Source organism: Tamandua tetradactyla, chromosome 20, assembly GCF_023851605.1.
Source record: "Tamandua tetradactyla isolate mTamTet1 chromosome 20, mTamTet1.pri, whole genome shotgun sequence".
NCBI lineage: Eukaryota > Metazoa > Chordata > Mammalia > Pilosa > Myrmecophagidae > Tamandua > Tamandua tetradactyla.
The window spans coordinates 34700720-34726919 of record NC_135346.1 but is presented as its reverse complement, the minus strand read 5'-3'; the positions used below and the strand labels follow the sequence as shown (position 1 = coordinate 34726919).

The following is a 26200-nucleotide window of genomic DNA, read 5'->3' as shown; positions in this document are numbered from 1 at the left end:
GAGGTGTTTCTTACAAGGCTATATGTGTTAGGTTCCTTGGTATAAGAGATTGTTAATGGCTCAAATAATACAGATGGCTTTTTTTTTTTTTTTAATTTTTATACACAGGCAGGCACCAGGAATCCATCCCGGGTCTCCAGCATGGCAGGCAAGAACTCTGCCTGCTGAGCCATGTGGCCCACCCTCAGATGGCTTTTGTCTTCTCATGATTCAGTACCAAATCTAGTTCTTTAAGCAAGGAATTGGCCATTTTTTAGGGTCATAACTTGTACCATCTCCCATTTATCTACTTCTTCCTAAGGAATTCCTTGTAAGAAGTCACACCTTAAGTTAAGGCCTAATTTTTACTTAGCTGAGGTGGGTTCACAGGCCACCAAGAACCAAAAATGGTATGAAGGAGAGGGTTTCAGAGGGAACTATGTCATAAACATGTGGCAGGGGACATTGATGGAGAAGGCAAATGGTCTGTCAAGTTTAGTCCTCTCCCCACAGCCTCTTGCCCAGCCCCCTTTACTATGATGAACTTCTAGGTGACTCTCCCACCCTATTATTGAATGTAGACAGTGGACAGGGTCAGAAGGAAGGGCAGAAGTTTTTATTTTTCTTGACTTTGTTATTTGTTTGTTTTGGTAAGGGCTAAATTTAGGCTATTTGATGGCTTGAGTGTGATAAGAAGCATGTTGATCCCTCCCTGGGAAACACTTTCGACTTACAAGGACTCTGTTTACTACAACCATTACCTTTTATTTATGTTTGTCAGTCACTGGGCAGCTAACTAGACTGTGGTGTATGGATCCCCAAAGGCAAAGGAGAGAGACTCCAAATGCTTGTTGGCTGTGTGAAAAGGAATTCATATTTATGCTTTAACTTACCCCACATTGGGAGTTTAAATGTGGCAATTTTCAAGCTGGAAAATAAGTTCCATTAACAGATCCCGAAATGCACTCTTTAGTTTTTTAGATACCTTAGTGGGCCAACTGTCTCATTCTCTCTGGGTGGGTGCTGGGGGCTGGAGGGGAACAAAAATGGATTCTGGACTTGACTGAACTCCCTGAGATTTTTCCTGAGGAGGGGGCAATGAAGTGTTCTTTCCCGTCTCCTCTCTCCTCCACTTTTCCATTGTAGGGAAATGTAGGAAGAAAGCCTTCAAGTGGAAGAGGCAGGGACTGGGTGAAAGGACAGAAGTTGGGAGTAGGATAAGGTGAACCAGAAATAAAGGGAGAAAGGTACAGGAAGCAATCAAAAGAGAATAAAGTTTGGGGCTGCTGAGTTCTTAATTCTCATTTTTGTTGTGAACTATGAGACAAATAGTTTCTGTTTTCAAAAATAAAGGCCTGTTTGTTTCCCAGACCATGCACCCCCCCACACCTAAATAAATAAATAAATAAATAAAGGCTTCCCTGTTTGTTCTCCTTAGCCACAGAATCAAGTTTGGGTCAGTAGAGAAAGTGAACAATCCTCATGGAATGAGCTCCACAGTGGGAAATGGGGGAGAAGTTTATGTCCTATGTGGTGGGCTTGTCATCTCACAATCAGATAAATGAAGGGACAGCCTGAAAATTAAATTTTACCTAAACATGCCACATTTCCAAGGCAACTCTCTAGACTTGACTCTGTTTCCTATGCTATTGGGCTGTTCTACCGGCTTGGTGTGTTGGGTGGGTCTCCTAGAGGAGACCTGGAATAGGGATGAAGCCTTCAGTGTTTTTAGACCCCTTCCCACAATGTTTAGTATAGGATGCTCCATATGGTGTAGGAACTTTCAAAATGCTTTTTTTTTTAATTGAATGAACAAATGAATAAAATGAATGGGTGCAGAATTAAACCTAAATATATTATCATCTTATGTGTTTGGAACTCAGCTATTTGGCAAATTGACCTATCTGGAACATAATATAAAAAAATACAGAAAGTGAGCAAACAATATATATAGGATCTTGGGATAATTATAGTTAGCATTTATTTTATTGAGGGGCATTATGGGCCAGGCATTGTACTAAACATTTTAGTACATGTCTTATTTTACTTAATTCTTACATCTCTATGTGGTTGTTGTATTATTACTACTGCCCTTCTACAAAGAACTTTCCTAAGGTCCTAACTCAGTTCTCTGTGCCCATAATCTGCCCCTGTAGCACTAGACCTTTCAGACTTCCAAAACTAGGGTACTGTATGCATTGGCAAATCCGCTCTGGTATTCACTTAATTCCCATCCCCCTCCCCCCTCCAACCTCACCTTTTTTCCTATTCAGGCCTTTAAAAAAACTTTTATTTTCCACACAGTTATAACACCTGTGGATCTCATTCTCCAAGCCCACAAAGACAGCAAATGAGTAATGTGGAGAGAGGGCTCGTTCATGAGATGCAAATTAAGAACTTAAGTGCAAGGAAGAGGGCAAAGCAGCTTTTATGTCTTCTTTTTTTTTTTTGAGACAAAATCATTGTGCACACAGAATGGTAGTCTGGGGCTATTATGGTTCTGGGAACTGGCCCTGCTATATGTGCTTCCCGAGGATGTGCTATAATCTAATCCGGTGCTACTGGTCATTGATAATGACAAAGTCATCAAGAAAAGCAAAAGTAAAAAAAAGTAAAAAAAAAAAAAAAAAAGCACAGGTAAGAAGGTATGAATTTGATTTAAAAATATCCCATTAAAAATATTACATTATCTATAACTCATTGTTGCAGTGTGCTTTGAAATTTATTGCTTTTTTGTATATATGTTATTTTTCACAAAAAAGAAAAGTCAATTGCGATGATGAATGTACAGCTATATGATGATACTGTGAACCACTGATTGTACACTTTGGATACTACATGGTATATGAATATACATTATATATCAATGAAATTGCATTAACAAATACAAAGTCCTTAAAGAAAAAAAATTACATTAAAAAAAGCCAGGAGATTAATAAGATAAGGTGTCAGATATATGAAAATCCAGGATTCTAGTTAGCAGAGACTATCTCCCTAGACTAATAGTAGTTTCCAGACATCTAGATTTTAAGGATAAGGAAAAAAAAAAAGTGGGGATGGGGAAACTAACATAAGTTTGTGCTAAAAGTTAATATTAATAAGTAAAAAGAAAAACTAACATCTGCTGTCAAGTTCCTTTAATAAAAGTAAGAAAACTTTTAGAATCAAAGAAACAGCAAGGGCAACGTTTGAGAATAAAGGGAAGTCCTTCAGGTTGAATGAGTTTAGACATATTCCTTATTCTTCTCATTTCATCTCATGCTTGTGAGACCTTTATCATCGACAGGCAGTAACTGGACCATGACCTGATATTTGGAAAATACAGTGGAAAAAATAAAGGCCTTTTGATTGGCTACAAATGGAGTCCATTTTTGTTATGTTCATCATCATTAGGAACAAGTTGTTAAGAGTCACAAGGGATAGTTTGTTCTCTTTCCTAAAGTTCAAGTGGAGTTTACCAAGTGTCCCTCAAGCTAGTGTTCATGTGCCTTATTCACAGTGTGACCCATGAGGGTCAACTTTAGTAGCATGTTATTACTATTATCTTTATAAAGAACACATTTTTGGGAAAAAACTTTAAATTTGGGTTATAACTGGTTAGCAAAGGAAGGACATTTTCCATTAATAAAGACAACCAGGTTTTCCTGGTGCTAGAGGAATATATTATGTGGGTCACTATATAAGGCCAATCCTGCTGGTCCATACTGTTATTTTTTTAATAAAAATGAGTTGTATTGACTTATGAAGAATACTTCAATAAGTAAGAAACTTTAATAAGTAAGTACTTGGGGGATAGTTTGGTATTTTGGGCAAGTGGGTATTACTTTTGTTACAAACACTTTTTCCAAATGTTCTAGTCCCCTGCCTATCTTCAGGCTTAGCTTTCCTCTCTCCATCAGGGCTATCTCCAGGGGCGCTTCTGCTCTGAATGAGAATCCCAGCTCCACCCCAACTAGCTGTGACTAGCCCTGGGCCACTCATGTAAATCTTCTTAAGCCTCAATCCCTTCACCTATAAAATGTGTAACAGAAGTTTCAACTCAGAATTGTTGAGTGGACTATCAGTGAGCTGTTTCAGATAAAGAACTCAGCTAATACTCACTACTAAATTATAATACTAATCACAACATTAGTACCATTGTCATTACCATGGAATTGAGCACGTATGTGACTTGGAGTTAGGAGACCTGAGTTTATTACCTTCACCCTCTCCAAATACCACTTACTGTGTGACCTTGAGCAGATGGATCAGCTTCTCTAAACTTCAGATTCACACTTGTAAAATGGGGATCACAAGGTGTGCTGGATCCGTAATAGCTGAACAAATATTCACTAGCTCTAACTTACTTAGGATCAGACAGGAAGAATTGTTAAAGATGGCACAAAATAAGGACTGAGACTTACATTTTGCCTGTAAGTGGTTTTAGAGACTAAAAAAATTCCTGAGATGACCTTATTTTCTGATATATATTTTTTCTTTCTTCTGAAAGTGGAAGTTAAGGGCCTACTGCAGTTAATTGGGGATTCTTCATAGATTATTGTTAACTGAAGTTGGCTTTACATATTTTAGTGAAAATGAGTAAGAGGTAGTTTTAGTTTCAAAAGCTCAGTATGTATTGCTAATTATAGATATATGTATATTGTATGTGTGTGCATGTCATTAATAGAGGTATAAGAATGATACAAAAATGAGGTAATGGCTTTTATCTTCTGTGTACTGGTTTTATTTTCTTTGGAGTATTGTGCTTAGTACTGGACAATAATTTTAAAGAATGTTGGCAAACTAGTGTGTCAAGAGGAGAATAGACCTGAAACCCTCCCAAATGTGGAATAATGTCAAGGGAGGTATGATTCAGGGCAGATATTAGAACTCCCTTCAAATATCTGAAGGATTGATACATAGAATTCAGAGAAAATTTATACTATGTGGTCATAAGAGGCAGAACTATGACCAATAGATAATAAATGGGAATGCCAAGTGCTATGAAGGAAACAGAGGGTGAAGTGACAGAAGATGTCAGAGGTAGTCAGGAAAGAAAAGTATGAGAAGGTGACATTTAAGCTGAGACTAAGGGAGGAGAGGAAACCATATTTGGGAAAAGAGGGTAGGGCTGGGTGAGAAAAGACCACATTGCAGGCACAAGGCCCATAGGTTGATGAGTCTGTAGCTGCTGATAGGGGCCCTGTGGACCATGGCAAGAACTTAGGGTTTTACTCTGAAACTGGAGGCTCTGTACTAGGGAATGACAGGATCTGTTTTATGTTAATAAAATTCACCTGTGGCAGGATGGATACAGGGCTGAAGGGAGGCAAGTGGGGAAATGTGGAAGCCAGTTAGGATGCTCCTATAGAGATTGAGGCAAGAATTGATTATGGGTTGGAGAGGAGAGAAATTTGAAACACGAGATACATTTTGAAGTAGGGAGAGGACTCCCTGATGGATTAGCTGTAGTAGATGAAGGAAAGAAAGAAATCAAGTTGATTTCTCCCTGGAGAATGTGGTGAGTGGTGGAACCATTTACAGAAATGAGAAAAACTAGAAGAGAGAGAGTTTTGGGAGAAATTTAAATGTTCAGCATTGGACAGGTTAAATTTAAGATGCCTGTGAGATATCTAAGTGGAGAGAAGTTAGTCTTCCAGGAAGATAGGAATCTGGAGGACAAAGAAGAGGATTAGGCTGGAGATATAAGCATAAGTCTATAATCTGAATAACAAGTGTAAGGATCGTTAGCAAAGATTTTGTAAAGGGCTCAAATACTGATAGTTACGACAATTACTTATTTGATTGAACAAATCTCTAGTAGTAAAATTTTCTTATGCTAAGTATTATGCTTAGCATTGAAAAAAGAGGGAAAAAAAATCAGAGATGGTTCTAATTTGGCAGAGAGTCATCTGAAAAGTCCTCAGATTCAGATAGTTGTTCAGCATAAGGGAGTGCTGGGGCATTGGAGGATGCAGCCAGGTCTGTAATCCTGACATGGTGGCATGCATGGCATTTATTCTCCAAAAGGACCAGTGGGCAGAAGGAAGCCTCAAATGCCTGAGCCCTGACCTTCAGCCACAGGAACTGATAAAACTAGGGAAACATCTGAATCAATGAGTTGTCTTCAGGAGACTTGCAGAGTGAGGAGCTGGAACTCTATAGAGATGGCTCCAGAATGAACTTTTTTTACAAATTAAGGTTCATTGTATCCAACCTTGCCGTTGCGAAGAAGCTCAATTATCAAATACTGGGGAAAAATGAAAGTTTGAAAAATCAGTCCAGGGAGTTATTTCAGATAGCTTTCACTGAGTCTCAACTTATGAAAGGATAAGGAACTAAATTCTGGGCTTCAATTCTGAAGGAACTACCCACAATTCACACATCTACGTAGTGCTGGGTAAAATGATCTTTCGAGTACACACCCAGTCTGCATTAATGTGCTTTGCCTCTCCTCCAAATGCAACTTCAATCTTAATCAGACAAGGCTGCTAAACAGCCTCCAACCAGTGTGTTTCTTCTGGCTTCTATGTGTTTGCATTTTTTCCACATTATTGATGATGTTCTGCTTTTTTTTTTTTAAATGTACTTTTTTTTATCAGAGAGGTTGGAGGTTTCAGAAAAATCATGCAGAATATACAGAGTTCCCATGCATGCCTCCCCCAATCCCATTTATCATGTGTTTACATTTTGCTTTTCTCCTTCACCTCTCTCTTAAGACCTGGTTGCTTTGCAATATATGCAACTTAAGTTTCCCTTGAACACTTGATAGCCCACTGATCGTTCCTTATAACTTCTCTGGCATCTAGTATGCAATTCATTGCACTGTTGACTATAGTTTCATGTATATTACTCTCAGTCTTCAACTTGAGTTAAGTCTTTGGGGGATAATGTTGGCATTTTCATGTCAACTCTCCAAATATTTATTGGGGCTGAAAAAATTTCAAGCATTGTGTTAGGTACATAGTGGAAATAAAGAGTTAAATTAAAGGCATCATTCCTCAAGGAATATACCTTCTATTGTGGAGACAGATACATTTCTCAACAGGTCACAGGTTTTATAAGTATCAGAGTTTAAAATAAAGGGCTATGTGGCTCTCACCCTGCCTGGCATTCTATATGGGAGGGTGCTGTCAAGACCAGACCTCTGGGGGTGGGGGTGGGGCAGGGAGGTGAGGGGAATTCTTGGAAGGGAAGAAGCACCACTTCTTTCTCAGGTGGAGTGTTTACACCTTGTTGTAACATTTGAACTTTTACAAGAGATGTAATAATTTTGATAACAAAATTCTTAACCATAAAAAAAAATAAATAAAGGGCTATGGACAAACTATAAAAGGAGAGAAGTTCAATCTGATAGTAGGTAGGAGTTAGAAAACCTTCAAGGAAGGCTCTGTGAAAAGGGCAAAGGAAATGAGAAGCCTAGAGCTAAGATGCACAGGACCTGGGGGTGGTCATGATGAAGGGGACTTCTAGGAGATGAGGTTAGAACACCTGAGTCCAAATCATGAAAAACCTTGAATGCTATGCTAAGAGATCAATATTTTTATCTATGGGCAAGGTATAATGAAAGGTTTTCAAGCAGGGAGAGGCCTCAGCAGTCTGTCTCCACTCAGCAGACAGCAAATGATATAGTCAGTCCTCAGTAAATATATATCAGTTACTAACCAATACAATGACTCATATGAGAGGAACAGAAAAGGTCAAACTTTTTAACCCTGGATCCTGGGATAATGGAGACAGTGGGTCACTGCAAAGTAAACAAGGCTCACTTGGAAACTCAGGGTAGAAATAGATCAGGAAGACAAAGCCACAGGGAAACAGATTTCTGCTCTTTATGCTGGCAAATTTTGAAACTCTTAGAGCTCTCTGGCAATAAAAAAGCATTGTTTTGAAAAATAACAATTTGGTGGGACACTATGGGACAACTGTCAGGACTAACATGGAGAGAATTCATGAACTAGATAAAACATTGTTATTCAATCAGTGTTCCAACTAAAAAGTCTGGTCCAATAAGCCAGGCCAATTTGTATTGATGATTTTTACTGTCAATGTAAATAATGAGGAAAGATAAGTGTTGTATGTTTTCAGAAAATCAAACTTTTCCATTTAAAGGAGAATCCTTTAAGTGCAATTGGTTATTTCCTTCTTTTTTTTAGTGTTAACTTATCCTTTATTAAATTGTTATTGAGAGATGGTAATTTTTGTTTTGTTTCTTTTAATGTCTTTCAAATGGCAAAACATTGCAAAGTGCCCTCCCCACCACCATTTTTTTGTCTGTTTGTGTTAACACTGGTCTATGACATATATAGTCTGGGAACCACTGGATTTCCAGGGGAAGAGATTTCAAGGAACAATTACCTAAGAAAGGGGAGTGAAGCTATTGATAAATGAAATTTGAAAACATTTTTGGGTTTGAGTGAAGATGTCATAGAACCTTAAAACAACATTTTTGAGGGATTGTGAAGGGTGGGGATTATCTTTTGCTGGATTAAAGGTCAGTGTACAAGTGAGTGTGGTCCTTCTGACTCTTCCTTCCATGAGGCCTGAGTGTTCAGAATCTCTGTGAACTCTCTGTGAAGAAGGTCTGGTCACCTTCTTTTTCCCTTTACACTTCTCCCTAAGTAGGTCAGACTGTGTAGCAACCCTTCCCATATAAGCCTGTGGAGGTTATAAACTACTTTTGCTGAGGGTCTTGTGGAAAGACTTCTGGATGGGTGTTTCTGCTCCTCCACCATGGCTAAACCAGGGTATTTTGTTTGTTTGCTTTTTGCTAGGGGTGAGGAACCTCAGCAGAAACCGAAGCTTGTTTGCCATGCTATGTCCACGGGAAGGGTGAATAGAATCTAGAACAGGACTGACTGACTGTGGACCTGCATCCTGGACAGCACTCTCAATCACATTGCTTTTGGACAGTGGTCTCAAAAACCCCTTCCATCTTGAGCCCAGATTATGACATTGTTGGCTGTGTGGACCATCTAAGGTCAAGACTGTCATTGACTGGATGGATGCTAAGAGTCCATAGGACTTTGCTGACCTAGTAGGTCGGGATGGTGAGGAAAGTGGGAGAGGTTAAATAATGACCTAGCAGAAGGAGTCCATGGGGAGCTTCAATTAAAATGCAAACATCCCCAAGTCTCCTTAAGGAATGCAGGTAGGGTCAAAACTCCTATCACCTGTTACTGTTGCAGATGGTTACCTCTCTTGGGTATACTCAAAGAACAGGCAATTCTGTGATCTTATTGGAAGGAATGTTGGTAGGTAGTGAGTCATCCAGAAGACAGAGGCTTTGTCTTTGGTCTCAGACACTACAAAAGAACTGTTTTGTGTTTTTAAAATAAAAAACCCACATGCACACACATATACACACATACACATATATAACACTCTCTTAATCCTTCCTATGGGATGGAGGAAAGAGTGTGGAGGCCTGATTTGAGGCCCTTATTCATCTCTGATCAAGTTACAGGGCAGGCATATAATTGCACCTAGGGTGGCCAACTTGGACCTCAGTTTGTTTTGGACTTTCCCAGTTTTAGCATTGAAAGTCCTGCATCCTGGGGACCCCTCAATCCCAGGCAAACTAGGACAATGTGTCACCCTAACTGTACCTTAATTTTTCGATTTATAAAATGGGAATAATTCCATGCTTCTGTCCCTGCTGCCTGTAGTGTGAAGATCAAATGAGGTGACAGATATGAAAGTACTTTCAGAAAATTAATTCTGGACAAAGGCAAGGTAGCTGGATTGGAAGCATCATTGAAGACATGCCTCTGTGTACTGGCACAGGTGCTCCCTGGTACACTCTGCCACTTTGTGGATCCCTGTGCATCTTATAAGCCTCTAATGGTTGTTCTCTGTAAATGACCCCAGGCAGGATGGGCCACACTTTCCTGTTCTGGCCTCCTGAACATGTACCCCTTATCACAGCAAACTTGTCATTCCATCACCCATCGTCTGATCCTCTGACCAGATTGAGTTCTCTCATGGCAGGAACCCTACACCCAGGACGACACCTAACACAGTAGCTGCTCAGTAAAAATCTGTTGGATGAATGAATGATTTCAAATTCCTGATAGATTTTTTAATATAACAGGGATCCTTTACTTGAACCCCAAGAAAGTACATATTGGTTTTACATGGGCAAATACATATTTCTCGCCCCCTAGCTTTCTTTAGATACTTATGATTAACAGCATCTATGCAGCTCAGACACCAAGATGGGAAACTGAACCTGCTCCTCCAGCAGGAATTCTACAGACAAAAGGCATTTATAAGGCACATCTCATCCCCAGTCTGCCTCACTGTATGAGAAGCAGGTGTCATCAGTTCATTTGCAGCTCACAGTAAATCACATCTGCTTCTATAATGCAGAATCATTTGTCAGCAGCAGCAGGCAGAATGGTCTATGTCAGATACCTTGGGAGATACCTGACAAAAGATAACAGAGCAGATGAATGAAGATCCCCCCACAATTAACGGAGGGAGTGGAAAAACTGTTCAGTAGAAGAGCCAGCCCACTGGTCACATCTTGGCCACCTCTGGTTCAATGAAAAGAAGAGCAGCTGGACCACTTCTAAGGATTGGCCACTGAAAGGCAGATGTCAATGTGAAGAGGCTGCTGAGTGGGCCAGAAGGACCATTATTTTCTTGCGGATTTTAAAATACACAGGCTTTAATGCTGGAGAATTATCTTCCCCAGTAACAAAGAATGGCTCCCAAGGAAGAGAGACTAACTCTTGTCTCTCTGGCCTGTGACCTTCAGTCTGAAACTCTGTCTCTAGCTCTCACTTTTCTTCTTCCTCCCCACCTCCAACACTACCTCCAGCCCCTCATCTCTTGCTTTAACATTCCACTTGTATCTGTCTTTTATTAAAATGGGATTCCATAAGGGATTTTGTTTGAGGAAATGATTCCCTGCTGAAAACAGCGATAACGAAGATTGAAAAAGAAGACATGAGTTACCCTCCCCTCCACTCTTGTACTATATGCTTGCTGTGTCTTTTACCTGAAAAGCCTTTCCCCCCATTTTCTGCTTCCTAGAACTCTCCTCCTAGGAAGGGGTAAGATACTGATACATACCTGCATGGTATTCCAGCTGTGCCTGGTTTCACTCTCTCATTCTCATTTATTTTAATGGTACTTCCTTTTTCCTTTGTAGTATGTTAGTTACTGAGTTATGCCATCTGTTTTTCCTTTCCTCTTAAATGTGACCGCCACTCAAAAATTTGGACACTTCACATAAAAATTGAGGTTTTTAGTGTCTTCTGAAAACCCAGAAGTTTTGGCAATTTTCCTGTTATGGGTTTAAATTGTGTCGCCCCAAAAAAATATGCTGAAGTCCTAATCTCCAGTATCTGTGAATATGGTCTTATTTGGAAATAGGGTCTTTGCAGATATACTCAAGTTATGATGAGGTCATGATGACTTAGGGTGGGCTCTAAACCAGTATTACTCATGTCTTCACAAGACCACAAGAAGAGACGCAGACAGAGGGGAGAATAGCAAGTGAAGACAGAGGCAGAGCTGGTCTACAAACTAAGGAACACCAAGGATTACCTATCACCACCAGAAGCTAGGAGAAAGGCATGGGAGACTTCCTGAGAGACTTCCCAGAGAACACTGCCCTCTCCTGACACCTTGATTTAGGATGTCTTGTTCCCTGGACTGTGAGGATAAATTTCTTTTAAATCACTCAGCTTGTGATAATTTATTACAGCAGCCCTAGGAAACTGAGACAACATATATGCTGATACCTCACAAATTTACATCTTTAGCCTCTCTCCTGAACTTTAATTCTATGTATCTAACTGCCTATTTGATACCTCAAACTTGAAATACCCAGCCAAAATTATTAATTGAATTCCCACCAAAAAGCACCAAATAAATAAAATCAGTCCTCCTCCTTGGGACAAGAAGTAATCACTGGGAGGTTCCTATGTGCTAAATTCTCTGCAGGTTCTGTGAGATATAGATACTTACCTGACTCAACTGTAAGCAACCTTGAAATATAGATGGGGAGGAAAAGGAAGCAATGAGAGGAAAGCTACAGGAGTGGGTAGAAATTGTGATGTTGGTGGGTACACAAAGAGCCTGACTGGACTAGTGCTATGGATTTTTAATATCCCTCCATAAAAATAAATTTAATTCCCATGGGAATAGAGAATGTAATAAGAGGTCATTATGTTATTTTTTCTGTTAGATGTTTGCACTGAGGAAGGATAAATAATAGATGTATAGTTCCCTGTCTGACTTTTCTACTGTTTGGGAATTCTGTAGGCTCAATACCTCCATCTAGTTGGAGGAAATTTGTTACTTTGGTTAGGGATTCACCTGGGCCTCTCTGCCTTCTCCCTGAGGAAGAGGCTGACTCAATATGACTATGGAATCATGATCTCAGCCTCCTGGGGCCACTCACAGAATGTTTCTGGAAGAGAAGACCCAGAATATCTCTGCAGGGACTCAACTTAGGGCTGACCCTCGGTCCCTTCTTTCCAGGCTCTCTGCTCAGACACCAGGAGCTTTCTACCTCCAGGCAGATGGATGGGAGCAGTGTGGCTTTTGGCTGAACCTTTGGGGTGCTGAGTTTAGTAGGAATGCAATTGTACAGTTGAACATTTCCATCTATTGGTACCCTGAAATTTCTGCTGAATTGCAATAAAAAGCAGCAGAGTATGGTTTGACCCAGAGAAGGCCATCACCCCTGACTGGATTAGATATCCAAACAAACAACAGATGGTGAGTGCCAAGGGAAAAGCAAAAAGTGAAAGGAAAAGTAGGGGAAGAAAAGGGATTCATATTGGAGAACTACTTATGCACCATGAACTCTTCATTAAGTGATTCATTTATTCCCAACACAATACTGTAAAGCTTATGGTATAAGAAAACTAAGCCATAGAGAGATTAAATAATGATACTTATCACCTGCTAGTCACTTTCCTATGTGTTAAGCACTTTATATTATCTCCTCTAATAATTTAACCATGACAAAGGTAAATGTTAGTGTTACGTACAGCTTTTTTATTTGGAGAAACTGAGGTGAAGTAATTTGTCCAAGAGGCTTTTGTTTCTAAGTGGCAGACCTGGGATACATATCCAGTTCTGACTTCTGGGCCCTCACCACTTTTCCTGTACTGCTGTTCACGATTTTCCTAAGATCACACGGGTTGTAAATGTGGAGGGTGAGATTTAAACTCAGGACTGTCCAACACCAAAGCACATTTGCTTCCTATAACACTCAGGCCCTGAGAGATAGAGCTGGGATAGGAATCCATATTTCCTCTCTCCTGATTTGGCCTTTGAATTATAACAGCTGCCTTCTTGGAAAAGGCAAAAGACCCAGCACGTCTGAAATAAAGTTGCTGATGAGAGGGAAGGATAAAAAAGGAGAATGCTATTTTTGACAGAACGAGCATCTTAAAAGAAAGCAACATACAATTTGTATATCAGCGGGAGAAAGCAGTACTCAGGCAGGCAAATCACAGCCTGCACTGGGCTGCTGTTCTCACCGTGGTAAAGGCCATTCATTTTCCATGTTCATCTCCCCCAGATCCATCCTTGCCACCTCACTCTTGCCACCTTCTTCCTGTCTTCTTTCTTTAATGTGTTGCTTTGCTGTTTACAAGTTTCTCAACCAGGCATGATAAAACAGAGCTCTCACAAGAATAAGTGCACATTTGTCTTTGTGATTCCACCAGGATCCTCCAAAATAAATCTGCACCCTGGAGTTCCAGCATAGCCTGGTGTTTTACAAGGGCATGCATTGGATATGGAGGCCACCTGATGTCTCGTTTCCCTGATGTTTTTCATGGCTGCTTTAGAATCCTGTAAAGGGTGGCAAAGGCAATGATGAGTGTGTTCATTAACATAGAGGTGGGGCTGTGGAAAGAATGAGGGTTCCAGACTCAGGGTTTGTACCCGAGCGCCAACATACAAATTAGCGTGAGAACCTGGGGAAAATGTCACCATTCTGAATTTTAGTTTCCTCACCTATGAGATGGAAATGAAAATCCCTAAAGCAAAAAATGAGGGAAAGATCAATGTTGGAACATCCAGAGTATGAATCTGCATGGTCCAGCACTGAGGAGATGCATAATGAATCCAGGTTGCCTCTCCTCATCCCCTACGCTATGGTTCCATCAACCTAAGATGATCTGCTTTGCACTGTTTAAAGGAATTTAAAAGGGGTTTTGGGAAAATAAAAATCTTCAGAGACTTTTTTGCAGTACGCAGGAGAACCTTCACAGGCATTGAGTACTTCCCTCCTTTTCTGTTTTTTTTTTTTAGGCAGTGACATCAGCCTGTGACATCAGGCACCCCCGCCGCCCCTGATCCTGGAGAGGATATATATGACCAACAAATCCAATTGTTACAGAATAGAGGCAAGGATTCCCTAAGGTATTCAGGTGGAGCAGACAGTGAGTCCCTCCCCCTTGTAGAACCTCCGTTTTCATATTTATATGATGGTTGGGCAGAGCTAAAGGATGCTGTGTGTGTGCACCCGGTGGCTACGGGTGATATTAAATGATCTTTATCTTCTGACTAATCATTTCTTCCTCACAATCACCCTCCTTACTGAGAAGGCATCCCTGCTTATTCAGGTTGAGAAGAGGTCCTGGAATCAGACTGCCTGGGATTCCAGCACTGAAAATCCAGCTTTGTCATTTCTCTGTCAGGTAACTTCAGGCTAGTTCTAGAATCTCTTTATGCCTCAGTTTATTGAACTGTAAGATGAGGATGAAAACAATACTAGCTTTCACAAGATTGTTGCTAGCATTAAATAAGGTAATGCACATCACATACTTGATAGAAGTGTTCAAGGAATGTCAACAATAATTTTTATTATCACCATAACAAAAATCCTAAATTAGGCCCTTGTCAACCCCCATTGCCTGGACTACTGCACTAGACTGCTATGCCCAGGCTCTTAGGAACCTTTCCCAGTACTTTCTACAAACCATTCCATGTATCTTGACCCAAGAAGCTACTATATTGATGCATATCTCCTTTGGCAAACCTTCAGTCTCTGTTCAAATACACCCACACATCCCTTTTCTCTCTGCCTCTGTCCTCTGTCCCTTCTTCCCTCCATCTCCTTTTTTCTGACTCCCTTCCTATCTCCTCTTTCCTCCTGCCTCCTTTTCCCTTCACCTTTTCTGAGGATGCAAGTGAATTCAGCCTCTCAGCTCAGAGGGCTTTGTTTCTGACCAGGCCTGACCCAGGTCACTGAGTTCATTGGGATTACCATGACAACGAGCATCCCTGGCTACCCATCAGGAGGCAAGGACCAATTGAAAGGGACTGTCATTTCCCTGGATTTACTGTATTTATCCTCAGCAGCATGCTCTGTACAAGTACTAGACCATGGAAAGAGAGGCTATTACTTGAGAGGTAGGAGGGAGAGAGAAAAAGAAGTATCAGGGTTTTATTTTCAAGTATGTGCTCTGTGGGAGAGTACCACAAATTGTTCTCAGGGAGAGATTTTATTTCTAATGCATCCATTGTGGGAGTGGGGATGGGAGTGGGGTCAGTCCATGTGCATTTCTGATTAACATGGGTTGGATCAAAAGTGTTTTTTTTGGTAGGTCTTAGGGAAGGAGGATGGAAGTTCAATGAATACCCTCTGCGTGATAGTCACTTAAAGTATGCTATTTCATTTAATCTTCAAAGAAACTGCCATTAATTATCATTGTTCCCATTTTACAGATAGGAAAATTGAGGCTTACAAAGATATAGCAACTTACCAAGCAAGGTCAAGCTGCTGGCAAAGCTGCTGGCCTGGTGCTTGAACTGAGGTTTGACTCTAAAGAGTGTGGTGTTGACACCATTTAATGCAGTTTTCCAACCATCTTATTAATCTTCCTTCTCTTTCAGAGCTGCTTCCTCTTGATCTAAGGCCACTTGTATATTTCTCTTCCCTGGCTTTCTCTCACTCTTTCCCAGAGTGAAATAAGTTCTACCCATAATGGGAAAACCTTGGAGACTTGTTAAAATCATATGTCACTGGACACATTCTTGATCTGCAGGATCAGAATCCCATGAAGTAGAGTTTAAGAAGGGGCATTTTAACCAGCTCTCCCAGAAAATTTTGATACACACTGAAGTTGGGAAATTTACTCTACAGAGCAGTAGATTGAATACTATATAAAACAGCCCTTACTTATTTGTTTTCCAATTATTTTCTGGGTCAAGGTGGCTCTCTACAGAGGAGAATTCCTTTAACGACCCACTCAGATCAGTATTAGGCAAATAAAACGTGTGCAGGAAAAGCCCATCGAACTGACTTGAAGATACAGTGATGTCACCTGGTCCCAGAGTGAGAGTTAGCAACTAGGAGACCCTCAATCCCTGGAAGTGAAAGCCCTCCCCACCAAACCCTTGTGACCTCTCTTCCTGAGTCACAGCCTTAACCTTACCCTCCTTTCTTTAGCCAGGTACCAATACAAACAAGTGGTTCTTGATAGATGCTTTCCTACATAAGGTTGTGTGAGCATAGAAAATATATTTACTAGGAATACCAGTGAGACTATAGTATTGATGAGGGTCTTGAGCTTATGTCCAAACAAGACACAGGCAAGATACAGTAAACGCAGCAGGAAGTGGGAAAAGGGGTGGGCAGTCTCCATAATGCTTGTGTGGTATACTACTAAGCCTGTATCCCTTCCAGTGATGACTTAATCTTCTAGGCATCCCAGAAGTAAAATTGAGATGGTGGCATTAAGATCCCATTTTCTATATTTTCCAGAATGAGTTAGTATCTGGTCATGACTTAGGGGACAGAAGCACAAAAGTCCCCCAGGACGTTTACACAACAGACTTCTTCCCTAAATTACCCAGTCTTAAAGTGAAAACTGTGACTGGTAATTAATTTAGAGTCCACCACTTCTCCCATCTGTCCCCATCCCATTAGCAATTGTGGCCATGCTCATTACCTCCTATTACCTCCTAAGAGGATAACTACAACAGCTTTCTAAATGCCCTCTTGCCCACAGTTCTCTCTCTAACTCACATTGCATACCACTGCTGGGGTAATCTTCTGGAGTCTGTCTTATCATGGTTCCTTCTCTGTCAGTGGTCTTCAATGAAATTTACTGACTCCGAATCAAAAGTAGACAGACATTTGAGATCCTCCATAAGATAGCCACAACAAGTCCCTCCTATTTATTAACACATTCTCTAGTTAATCTGGACTCTTTGCTGTTCTTAAAAATGAGCCCCATGTTTTCCCACCTCTGCTTTTGCTTATTCTGTCTCTTCATCTAGAGCGCCCTCTTCCTACTTCTCTGTCACAACTCTTGAAGGCCTATCTTGATACAATGCCTTTACAAATCCTTCCATTCAAATGCTGAACCTTCTTTTGTTATTTTTAACTCATTTAGCACATTACGCTGAAGAACAGATATCTATATCATTCAGCTCATGCCCTGTACTTATTTATGCATTATTTAGGGACTGAGTCTATACCACTCTCACCTCCGCTCCCCGAAGCTTTGTGCACAGTGCTTTGTGTGTTCCCAAGAAGGAATCTGTGAGGCTGAATAGAAAGCACAGGGAGTGGATCTCAGACCCTCTTGGATGCCCATTAGGCTGCAGGATGAAGCTACACTGTGTTCCAGTCCCCTTGGCCCATACGTCTGGCATGGACAAGACGTGACAAAAGACAAACACATCGTGATCACAGAGATCAGAGACCACAGAAGACGCATGTAATCATGGTCACAGTTAAAGACCAGACTTTGACCAATGTCCCGCTTAGGGTATAACTCTTAGCAAATCCATTCAACTCCTGGTAGATAGTTTGTGAAGATGAATCATTAGCTAAGATTTTAACTAAAACCAACCTGGTGTGGGTTCTTTACGGGGCGGGGTCAGGGGCAGGGTGGGATGGAGCTGTAAAACATGGGCCATACTTTGTCAGGAAATCTGAACACACTGTGTCTATCTGAAGGACATATTCATCATAATAAAGAAAAAAGGCTTCAATTTAGACCAACAGATACTTTTAGCTGGCAACAAAAGGGCCAACAGATCATAATTAGTGGATTTACCAATTGTCTTTCCCTAGTGATCAGCATTGGCTGTGTTGGTCTTTATCCACAACCTAAGGGCTTTTGAAACATAACCCAATCCCTTGCTCAACCCCAACATGCAGTGACAGCCAACAAACAGCATCTGTTTCAAAGAAACACCACCTGTCCAAATGGAAAATCAAGCAGTGAACCGCCTCGCTTCATCAGAATATTTGTTCCCAGAGCAGAAGAGACAGAAACACCATTCTGTCACTAACATGGCATTTTAACACACTGTGGGGATCACAGACTGGCTTCTCCCAAACAGAAGTGGCAAGTCTTAGAGGAACATTTGAGCTTTTGATATCAGTTCTCTGACCTTCTGAGACAGTGGTGGAAGATCTGCCTTGGAGGAACCTGGAGCTTGTTTTGTGCAGGCTGAAAGAGAGCATGTTATGCAGGTGTGATGAGGTCTGGCTTTATGGAGAGTAAGTGGTGGAAGAGGATTGTCCAGGAGAGCCCTCTTTCAAGGCAGACACAGGCAATAAGTGTCAACAATGCTGCCTGTGAAGACTGCAAAAGTCCCCCTTTACAGGGCAGAAGAGAAATTTGTAGCAATGCCTGGCAAGCACTGAAGCAGCTTTCTATATTATAAACACTTAAGGAGTTTTCAGCCTTGTTAATGGTTAAGAATCCTATAAAGTATTTTCTGGGTCCTAAATAATTTTAGGACAAAATTGATCTCCACCAAATCATCTTTAAGTACACATGATTTCCTTTTTAATGGTCCCTTTACTTTTCTCATTTTCTACTTCTGTCATGCAGAATAATTTCCTGGGATCAAATCACTGTGTCTAAGGTTGCTAGAGCATGCACATAATATGCCTCTAGCACTTGGTTTGCCATGACTCTTACTTTGGGGTCTTTTCCCAGGCCTTGATGGACTGATCCCATCTGGAGCGCATGAGGCAGAATGATGTGGGTGGAAGCCTGGCCAGTGGAGCATGTATATGTAGTCAAGTGGTTACTTCTATATTCTGTAACTTTCTCAATGGTATGCTTTTGAAGAACCTCTACATTATTGGTTGCTAAATAACTATCCCTTTTAATGCAGAGATGAGATGTAGAATCCTACAAAGGGAAGAGGGACTTTCCCAGGCCAGAAATTCATGGCCTCTCTTGGGATGGGTATTACTCTGTTTTTGAGAATGGAGCTGGGGGGCAGCTGTGTGATTATGACCATTAGGTAAGGATTTTTGACTTGCATATTAGCTGCCAGTGATCTGTACTTGAACATTTTCCTTTTCATTTCTTCCTTTCTTTTGCTCTCTCTCAAAATCAGTAAATGGCTTGTTATGCTATTTACACAGAGGGAAAAAATAGAATTGAGTTTTTCTTTATTACAGAGTTGAATTATATTTAACATTTATCTTGGAAAGAAACTTTTTGGGCATGTGAATCTCATAAAAATAGTGTTACTGTCTGAGGTAGTGATACATGGTCTCTTAAAGTAGGCGTTCATTATTGCCTTTAGCCTTAGAGCAGTGAGTGGATGCTCTAGATTCCAGAAATCTGCTTTTTAATTTCTGAATTGGTAGTTATTGTTTGATCCATGTGAATAGATACAAAGAACCTGGCCTAAGTCCATTCTCCTGCTTTTAATGGCCCCAATCAGATATAATGCCCAGTATAGTGTTAGAGGTAAGTTATAGCCATGAGCTCTGGAGTCAGGCTGCTTAGGCTTGAATCATGGCTCTTTGTTGCTAGCTGTGTCAACCTAGTCAGGTAACCTAATTCTGTGCCTCATCTGTAAAATGGGGATAACTGTAACTCCTAAGGACATTGTGAGGATTACATGAACAAAAGAATGTACCACACTGTGTGGCACATCATAGGTGCTCACTAAAAGGAGGCTTTTATTCTAGTGAAACATCATTTGAACTGAGTGTCAGATGACCTGAGTTTTAGGTACATGTCACTCAAAAATACAATATTTGTGTATTTGTTAACTTTCAGGTATTGGTGTATAAGTTTGAGTGATGGGGTACTTTATTGATGGCCAAATCATATAATCTCTTTGAGCTCTTTTTTTTTTTTAAAACATGGGCAGGCACCGTGAATAGAACCCAGGTCTCCAGTGTGGCAGGCTAGAACTCTGCCTGTTGAGCCACCATGGCCCACCTGAGCTCATTTTTTTAAACTTTACATTAAAATATTTTAATCAAATGATGTCCTTGACTCATACAACCTTTAGCAGACTGTAAGACTGCAGCATCATTGATGTTTCTGGGCCTTTAGGAACTCATTCTTTACTGTGGGCTTTTCTAGTGTGATCTTCTATGAGTTTCTGAGATAAAAATCTCTTCTTGACAAGTACTGTCTTCTGGGTCCCCTTCAAATTTGTACAAAGAGTGGTTCTTCTGGGCAAAAATACATGACTTATAAATACCAGGATGTTTGGTTTCCCTTCATTAGATCATATTCAATTATGCCTATACTACTAAAGATATCTTTATTCCCCTCATTTCCAAATGATGTTTAAAATTCTTCAATGTATTCTTTTTTGTTGTTTTTTTTGTATGCTGTATGGTGGGGTCATATTTCATTATTTTTCCATGTGAGTATCCCATTATTGCAGCATCATTTGTTGAATTTTTGTTTGTTTGTTTTTTGGGAGTGCATGGACTGGGAATCGAACCCAGGTCTCCTGCATGGCAGGCAAGAATTCTACCACTGAACTATTCTTGTACCACTCTTCAATGTATTTTTATTGCTCTTAGAATAAGAACAAGAATCTTTCACAAAATTCTTCCTCTTCTCCAATCTTAGTTAAAGCTTTTCTCCCTGTTATGACCTGTGTTCCAGGAATACTTAGCTTCTTTTAGTTCATCATCTATGTCATGATTTCTTGTCTGAGAGTCTTGGCACAGGCTATTACCTCTGCCTGGACTGCTTTTCTTTTCTTCTCCCTTCACTTCATCTAATCAACTCCTATTAGCCTTCCAGACCTCTGCTTGAAAAAAAACATTCTTGGAGAAGCATTCCCAGTTTGTATTATATAGTTAAAAATAAATAAGCTGATTATTTTCATGTTTATCCTGTTTGGAACTCATAATTCCTGAATATATAGTTTGTGTCTTTCATGAATAATGGAAAATTCCCTTCAAATATTGTCTCTACTCCATTTCTCTCTTCTCCACCTGGAACTCACAGCAGATGTACAATGATTTTTTTTTTAAAGTCTTTCATTTTTTAAATGTCTTTGTAATATTTCCTATCTCTTTATCTCTTTGTATGACATTCTGGGTAGTTTTCTTAATTTTTTTTTGAGTTCATCAATTCTCTCTTCAACTTTATCTAATTTGCTGTTTCTTCCTTTTACTGGGATTTTATATCACTGATTATATTATTTTTACTTATGTGAATTCTAAATGGTATTTTTCCAAATATGGCTGATGTTTTATGATGGTGTCTTTTTCTTTGAAAATCTGTTTGATTATTTTTATCTTTTTAGTTGTACTTCTGATTCTTACTCATATAGATTGTCACATATATGACAATCTATGCCCTCCTGAGGGAAATTTCAGACTGATTAGCTTCTGTTTTTCCTTCTGGTTTTGATTTCCCCTTTCCTTTTTGGCCCTAGGGATTTCTTTACTTTCTTTTAAAAAGATATTTGTTATATTTTATCTAGCATATCTGGGTGTTTTATAGTGAGAATGTTGTTCTGTCATATTATTTGAAGTAGGCATTCTTCATGTCCCCTTTTAAAGAGTATCATTGTAACTGTCGTAATTTTCATGAAACATTTAACAATAATCAGCTATTTAATGTCTTTTCTCCCCTTCAAGTATGAAGTTCCATAGCGACAGGGACTATGTAGGCTTTGTTCAAAATTATAACTGCAGCTCATAGTGCCTGGAATGTAGTAGGTGGCCAAAATTATTGAAATGAATGACTGAACTGGAGACAGAAGTTGTCCTGGATGTAATGCTAAGATGAGGCAGGAACTATTCTCCATCCTTATGCAACTCTTATTAACATTTCTTACCCTCCCTTGAACCTAACCTCTCCTAAAATTATTTAATTCCTCTCTGAATGATGTAATATCTTACAGGTGACCTTACATTATACTGTTTTCAGTTACCTTCTGCCTAAATTTTCCCATTTGAATTTGCAATCATCTTGGACTTAGAAAAGGTTGAGATATCTATCCTCCCTTTGCAGATGAGGAAAGTGAAAGTTGGGGAGATGATGTAGTAATCCCAGAAATAAATATAGATCCTCTGACTCCAAATCTATAGGACCTAAACTTAGCTGTTTAGAATGAACACCAGAGCTTCCTTATCTGAAATTAAAGCCCATTTGTTTCTTACTGAACTACCTGTATTTTGCTAAAGAAATCAATGTCTAGGATGAGTAGGTGCTGCCACTGATTATATTAAAAGCTTTTTCTGTTTTACCTGCCAGAGTCTCAGGACTCAAACTACTTGATTTTTCATTTGAACAATGTGTTTATGTTTCTTCTGAGACAAACATTACAAACACCTTTTATCAAAGAATCCAGGTTGTTAGAGAATTGTGGCCTAGTTGGATGCAGGGCTGTCTGGTAAAGGATGAGGTAAAAAACACAAGATTCACTGACAACACACTTGAAGAGGCATGGCGAGGTGTGGGGAAGAACACACAGGCAGCCACAGTGGAGCAAGCTGAGGCACCCGGGTCAAATTCCAACCTCAGGGATGAAGGTCTCTGGTGGCTGGATTCTCTTAAGCCCAAAGGCATTGAAGAGGTGACTTCTTGACAGCTCACACTGAGGTACTGGTGCCATTTGGCATACACAGCAGCTTCATTCCTGGGATTGGGAGGGGAAAGGGAGTACCAAAGACACCAATCTTGGCTACTTACCTCAGTGCGGACCCCTTGGGTGTCGCAATGCCATAGCCTTTGGAATCCAAGTTACCTCCCACCTTCATGGTGTCACAGGGTTTCCGTTGCTCAATGTACTCATTCATAGTGGACTCCAGGAGGTAGGCATATTTGCCCTTGGATTTCCTCACTCGGATCATCCCTTCCTCTGTGGTCCGCACAAAAACTGATGGTTCTGCTGACTTCATGTATGTCCACATCTTCTCAAACACAGCAATTTTAGACCTCTGCCAGGGGGCATAAACAAAGCCAGAATTAAGCTCTGGCTGCACTCAGAACTGGGGTTGGCACACACACAGTAATGAAGAGCTGAGTGTAGCTTGATCACACATTCATGAGTGAGATTAGCTCAGGAAGAAACAAATTATGAGTGATTGCAAAATAAGAGGCTCTAATTAGTACCAGTAGGTTCCAAAGTACAAATATCTTGCAAATACAGAATGAACAGAATAGCTCAGAATCTTTTAATTACTGCTGAGTAATTATATTCATCCCAAATATGGAGAGAGTTAAGAAACTTGTTCCCTCTCTGGCTTTTAAAGACATTAAAGGGCCTGTCATTCAATAAGACCATATTTATACATGCCAGAAGAAATGGAGCACTGATTATTGGTAGAATATCATTTCATTATTGGGAGGCAACACTGCAGAATTTCTGGATTCTGGGCTCCAAGGTCTAGTCATCCCAGATTATGAGACCTGACCTCAGAATGTAAATTGTTGTCTGATGAAGCTAATAACGTGGGACCAAATATTGCCACATTGCTAAAGCCTTCAAATTGAGCCAAACTCCTTTTTAAATTTCCTCCTGCACTCTCCTTGGACCTTTCTTCATTTAGGACTTTGCGTAGGCAATTTACACCACTTTATATGCTGTTTCTTTCCAGCCAAATCCTACCTGTCATTACACAGACCAGAACACATCCTATGTGTTCTGAGATCACCTCAGTCCCAAGAGCAATAGTTCTCAAATTCTAGTACTCACCAGAATTGTGTACAGAGGATATAAAAATGCAGATTCCCTGGCCCTAAACTTAAGAAATTCTGATTCAGCAGGTCTTGGTTGGAATCTAGAATAAATCTTTTTCAGAAGTGCCCCGGGGAGATTCTGATTCAGATGGCCTGTGAGGCCCTTGCTTTTAGAGAGAGTATTGTAGTACTGTGAGGGCTGATATTCCTATAGGACATTATCTGAGTCACTCACTCCCTTTTCGTATGTAGGTCTCAAGTATTTGGAAGCTCCTGGAGAGCAGGAGACATTTTGTCTTCCCCAGGTCCTTCAATGAGTCTAAATGAGTATTTTGTACACAACAGGTCCTCAGGGCCTATAGTCCAGGACCACAATTCCACCCTCTCATCTAATATGCTCATTTCCAAAGGGCACCCTCTCTCCAAGGTGAGATATATTTTGGGGATATTGGAGTTTGCCTTTTGAAAATGCTTTGTAAATGGACTAGTGCCTAACACACATAAAAGATTACTGTTTTAAAGACAGTTAACATGGTCATCCAACATATATAACTTTCTGGCCAATACAGAGGTTATAGATTTGTTTGGCATAATCTGTTGTTATACAGTAAATCCTTTTTCTCTATGCACAAATATCAGGTTAATTTCCTTGATATCAATATCAAGTGTGCCTTGGCAAAATATTTGTATACAATTAAGTTGTCATTTGATCTATAGAGATATTTGGGGCCCAGAAAAATTCTAGATCTCATGGGAATTTCAGGGAAGTATTAGGTACAGTGAGTCTTAATTGCTGTTTAAAAGTCTATAACTAGATAAATGAGATCATTTGTTTCACAGTCTGGTTTACAATATGGAAAGCACATTGGACTGGGGGTGAAAAATCCTCAGTTTTAGCAACTCATGGCTTGGTCTGTGGAAAATCCCTTCAGCATTAGTTTCCCCATATGTTCTAAAAGGAGTTCTGGCATGGTAATTTTTAAGGCCCTTGGAGTTTGAAATAGCTTGGTTATTTACATGAAAGATACACCTTTCAAGCAACATCAATATGAGAAAGAAGAAGAAAGACGGGAGAAAAGGAGGGAGGATTCCAAGGTTAAGGGAGGAAGTACCCAGAAGTAATCATAACTATGATGTTATTTAATATTCTCTCACTGGAAACAGGGAAATGTATAAATGCAGCTGTGGCCAGATTCACAGATGATCTCCCAGGCCCAAAACTAACAGAACAGGGAGCAGGGCAGTTGCAAGATGCAATTTGACCTGACAGGGTGGACACAGCAGGGGATGGGGCTGCTGACAGGCAGAGCTGAAGGGCCCTCTGGGCAACAGGATGCAGAAAATTAACATGTCCTCTCAGCCTCACCCTCATGCCCCAAACGCCAAGGCTGTGCTCACAGCCACTTGGAACAGATGATCAGGAAAATCTAATCTCTAGGAGTGTGAAGGTAGGGTGAGTAGCGGGGAAGATTATTTGTTCTTGGATCTCTCCTATCATCTGCAGCTCCCACAGCCCTTCACACATCTTAATTAAAGTGTTGATGGAGAATTAAATGACTCTAGGTTGGGGTTGCTAAAAAGCTCTGCACTACCATGGGGATTAGAAACTAGAGTTTTCAGATACTGGGGTAGAATAATTCTTGTCTCACCATTCCCTCCTTCTGCCTGATGGGAGTGGTGGGTGACCTTGTCTACTGACCCACCAAAGTCCTGGTGGGGTAACTCTCAAGGTCAGAGTCACAGAGCTGATAGAACACATCTTATCAGTGCTCTCCTTCTACAGATAAAGAAACTGAGGCCCACAAGGTGGCAATAAACTGTACAATGTCACATAAACTGTTAGTGGAAGAACCAGGAGTAAAAGCCAGGTCCTCTGATTCTACACTGGTACCCTTCCATGGAAAGCAGTGACCTCCCTTATTTTAGGCTTTATAACTTACTAAGTGTGGGACTTTGGACAAATAACATGAGCTTTCTGAGACTAAGTGTGCCTTTCCTGACAATGGTGATAACAGAATCCACTTCGCAGTGTTGGTGTGGAGGTTATATAAGAACAAATATAAAGTACACAGTATAGTGTCTGGCACATGACAGGCATTGATAAGTGTGACGATTACTGCTGATAATTAGGCCCTTTGTTCAGGTTTTACTTTAGGGTAGGCATGCCAAATTCATGGCTCGCTTGGTATCAGTTTCCCTTCCTATATCCATAGCAGATGTTGATCTCAATCCAGGCATCTTTCTCACGGAGTCTAGATGTGTCCTCAGAACCCCTCTCAATACAGAACTCCAGGCAGCCATTACCAAGCAAGTTAGCACATGAACTATAACCTATTTGT

At 40.4% G+C, this 26200-nt stretch overlaps 1 protein-coding gene across 14 annotated transcripts in view; it reads right to left on the bottom strand.

The window, feature by feature from the left end:
- Positions 1 to 26200, bottom strand: part of GRIA1 (glutamate ionotropic receptor AMPA type subunit 1) — a 394307-nt gene that overhangs the window by 16252 nt on the left and 351855 nt on the right. For 11 of the 14 annotated variants that reach the window (XR_013166270.1, XM_077137459.1, XM_077137460.1 and 8 more), the window contains one exon: positions 22872 to 23119. Coding sequence is in view for 13 of the 14 variants with exons in the window: in XM_077137459.1 (XP_076993574.1) it covers positions 22872 to 23119 (248 nt within the window). In the remaining variant the exon portion in view is untranslated. Of the gene's footprint in view, positions 1 to 1374; positions 3285 to 3584; positions 10387 to 11071; positions 13780 to 22871; positions 23120 to 26200 lie in introns of those variants that run through there. The other 3 variants (XM_077137467.1, XM_077137468.1, XM_077137470.1) reach the window with 3 other exon arrangements.